Consider the following 2500-nt stretch of genomic DNA (forward strand, 5'->3'; position numbering starts at 1 on the left):
AGAAGTGTATATTATAGGCTAGAAGTGTATATTATAGGTAGAAGTGTATATTATAGGCTAGAAGTGTATATTATAGTATAGAAGTGTATATTATAGGGTAGAAGTGTATATTATAGGGTATTATAGGGTAGCAGTGTATATTATAGGGTAGCAGTGTATATTATAGGGTAGAAGTGTATATTATAGGGTAGAAGTGTATATTACAGGGTAGAAGAGTATATTATAGGGTAGAAGTGTATATTATAGGGTAGTAGTGTATATTATAGGGTAGTAGTGTATATTATAGGGTAGAAGTGTATATTATAGGGTAGTAGTGTATATTATAGGGTAGTAGTGTATATTATAGGGTAGAAGTGTATATTATAGGGTAGTAGTGTATATTATAGGGTAGAAGTGTATATTATAGGGTAGAAGTGTATATTATAGGGTAGAAGTGTATATTATAAGGTAGAAGAGTATATTATAGGGTAGAAGTGTATATTATAGGGTAGAAGTGTATATTATAGGGTAGAAGTATATATTATAGGGTAGAAGTATATATTATAGGGTAGAAGTGTATATTATAGGGTAGAAGTGTATATTATAGGGTAGAAGTGTATATTATAGGGTAGAAGAATATATTATAGGGTAGAAGTGTATATTATAGGGTAGAAGTGTATATTAGTGTATCGCCAAACCCACTGGCTCCAGGTCATCTATAAGTCTTTGCTAGGTAAAGGCCCACCTTATCTCAGCTCACTGGTCACCAAAGCAGCACCCACCTGTAGCACGCGCTCCAGCAGGTAAATTTCACTGGTCATCCCCAAAGCCAATTCCTCCTTTTGCCGCCTTTCCTTCCAGTTCTCTGCTGCCAATGACTGGAACGAACTGCAAAAATCTCTGAAGCTGGAGACTCATATCTCCCTCACTAGCTTTAAGCACCAGCTGTCAGAGCAGCTCACAGATCACTGCACCTGTACATAGCCCATCTGTAAACAGCCCATCCAGCTACCTCATCCCCATACTGTATTTATTTATTTATCCTGCTCCTTTGCACCCCAGTATCTCTACTTGCACATTCATCTTCTGCACATCTATCACTCCAGTGTTTAATTGTTATATTGTAATTACTTCGCCACTATGGCCTATTTATTGCCTTACCTCCCTGTATATTATTGGGTAGAAGTGTATATTATAGGGTAGAAGTATATATTATTGGGTAGAAGTGTATTTTGGAGGGTAGAGGTGTATGTTATAGGGTAGAAGTGGTGTAGTAGTTTTTAATCTCAGTCCTGTCAGAGTTATAGTAGTGTGTAATCTCAGTCCTGGTAGAGTTGTAGTAGTGTGTAATCTCAGTCCTGGTAGAGTTGTAGTAGTGTGTCATCTCAGTCCTGGTAGAGTTGTAGTAGTGTGTCATCTCAGTCCTGGTAGAGTTGTAGTAGTGTGTAATCTCAGTCCTGTCAGAGTTATAGTAGTGTGTAATCTCAGTCCTGGTAGAGTTGTAGTAGTGTGTAATCTCACTGTGTTGTTCTGTCAGAGTTGTCCAACGGCCATTGACGAGGTGTTCAACTCTAAACTCCATATCATTGGAGGAGTGGGCATCGGAATTGGAGTCCTCATGGTGAGAGCAGCCAATCAACTCTCTCTCTCTATCCACTCCTCTCCTCTCTCTTTCCTCTCCTCTCTCTCCTCTCCTTTCTCTCTCTCCTCTCTCCTCTCCTCTCTCTTTCCTCTCCTCCACTCCTCTCCTTTCTCTCCTCCACTCCTCTTCTTTCTCTCTATCCACTCCTCTCTTTCCTCTCCTCTCTCCTCTCCTTTCTCTCCTTCACTCCTCTCCTCTCTCTCTCTTCTTCTTTCTCTCTGTCCACTCCCGTCTTTCTCTCTCCGCTCTCTCCTACACTCCTCTCCTCCACTCCTCTCCTCCTCTCCTTCCTCTCTCCTCCACTCCTCTGTCCTCTCCATCTTCTCCACTCCTTTCTCCTCCTCTCCTCTCCTTCCTCTCTCTCCTCTCCTCTCCTTCCTCTCTCTCCTCCTCTGTCCTCTCCTTCGTCTCTCTCCTCTCCTTCCTCTCTCTCCTCCTCTCCTCTGTCCTCTCCTTCGTCTCTCTCCTCCACTCCTCTGTCCTCTCCTTCCTCTCTCTCCTCCTCTCCTCTCCTTCCTCTTGTCCTCTAATGATATGTCTTTCTCTTCTGTCCAGATCTTTGGGATGATCTTCAGCATGCTGCTGTGCTGCGCCATCAGAAGGTCTCGTGACATCATGTAGACCCGGACTCTGCCCTTCCGTGCACTTAACTTATCTGTGTGTCTGTCCTCAATTGATGTTAAACGCTCACTAGGTTTGTACTGCCATTAGGATTAGGGTTAGTTAGCATTTTCAGCCAGCCAGCCAGTCAGCCAGCCAGCCAGCCAGTCAGCCAGCCAGTCAGCCAGCCAGCCAGCCAGTCAGTCAGTCAGTTAGTCAGCCAGTCAGCCAGCCAGTCAGTCAGTTAGTCAGCCAGTCAGCCAGCCAGTCAGCCAGCCA

At 43.6% G+C, this 2500-nt stretch overlaps 1 protein-coding gene across 1 annotated transcript in view; it reads left to right on the forward strand.

The window, feature by feature from the left end:
- LOC123738370 (CD9 antigen-like) overlaps nt 1-2480 on the forward strand; it is a 16993-nt gene extending 14513 nt beyond the window's left edge. The window contains exons 6-7 of the mRNA XM_045713438.1: nt 1517-1600; nt 2177-2480. Coding sequence (XP_045569394.1) covers nt 1517-1600; nt 2177-2242 — 150 coding nt within the window. The 3' untranslated portion in view covers nt 2243-2480. The remainder of the gene's footprint in view (nt 1-1516; nt 1601-2176) is intronic.
- Nucleotides 2481-2500: the final 20 nt, after the last annotated feature.

The sequence above is a fragment of the Salmo salar genome, unplaced genomic scaffold (genome assembly GCF_905237065.1).
Source record: "Salmo salar unplaced genomic scaffold, Ssal_v3.1, whole genome shotgun sequence".
Classification (NCBI taxonomy): domain Eukaryota; kingdom Metazoa; phylum Chordata; class Actinopteri; order Salmoniformes; family Salmonidae; genus Salmo; species Salmo salar.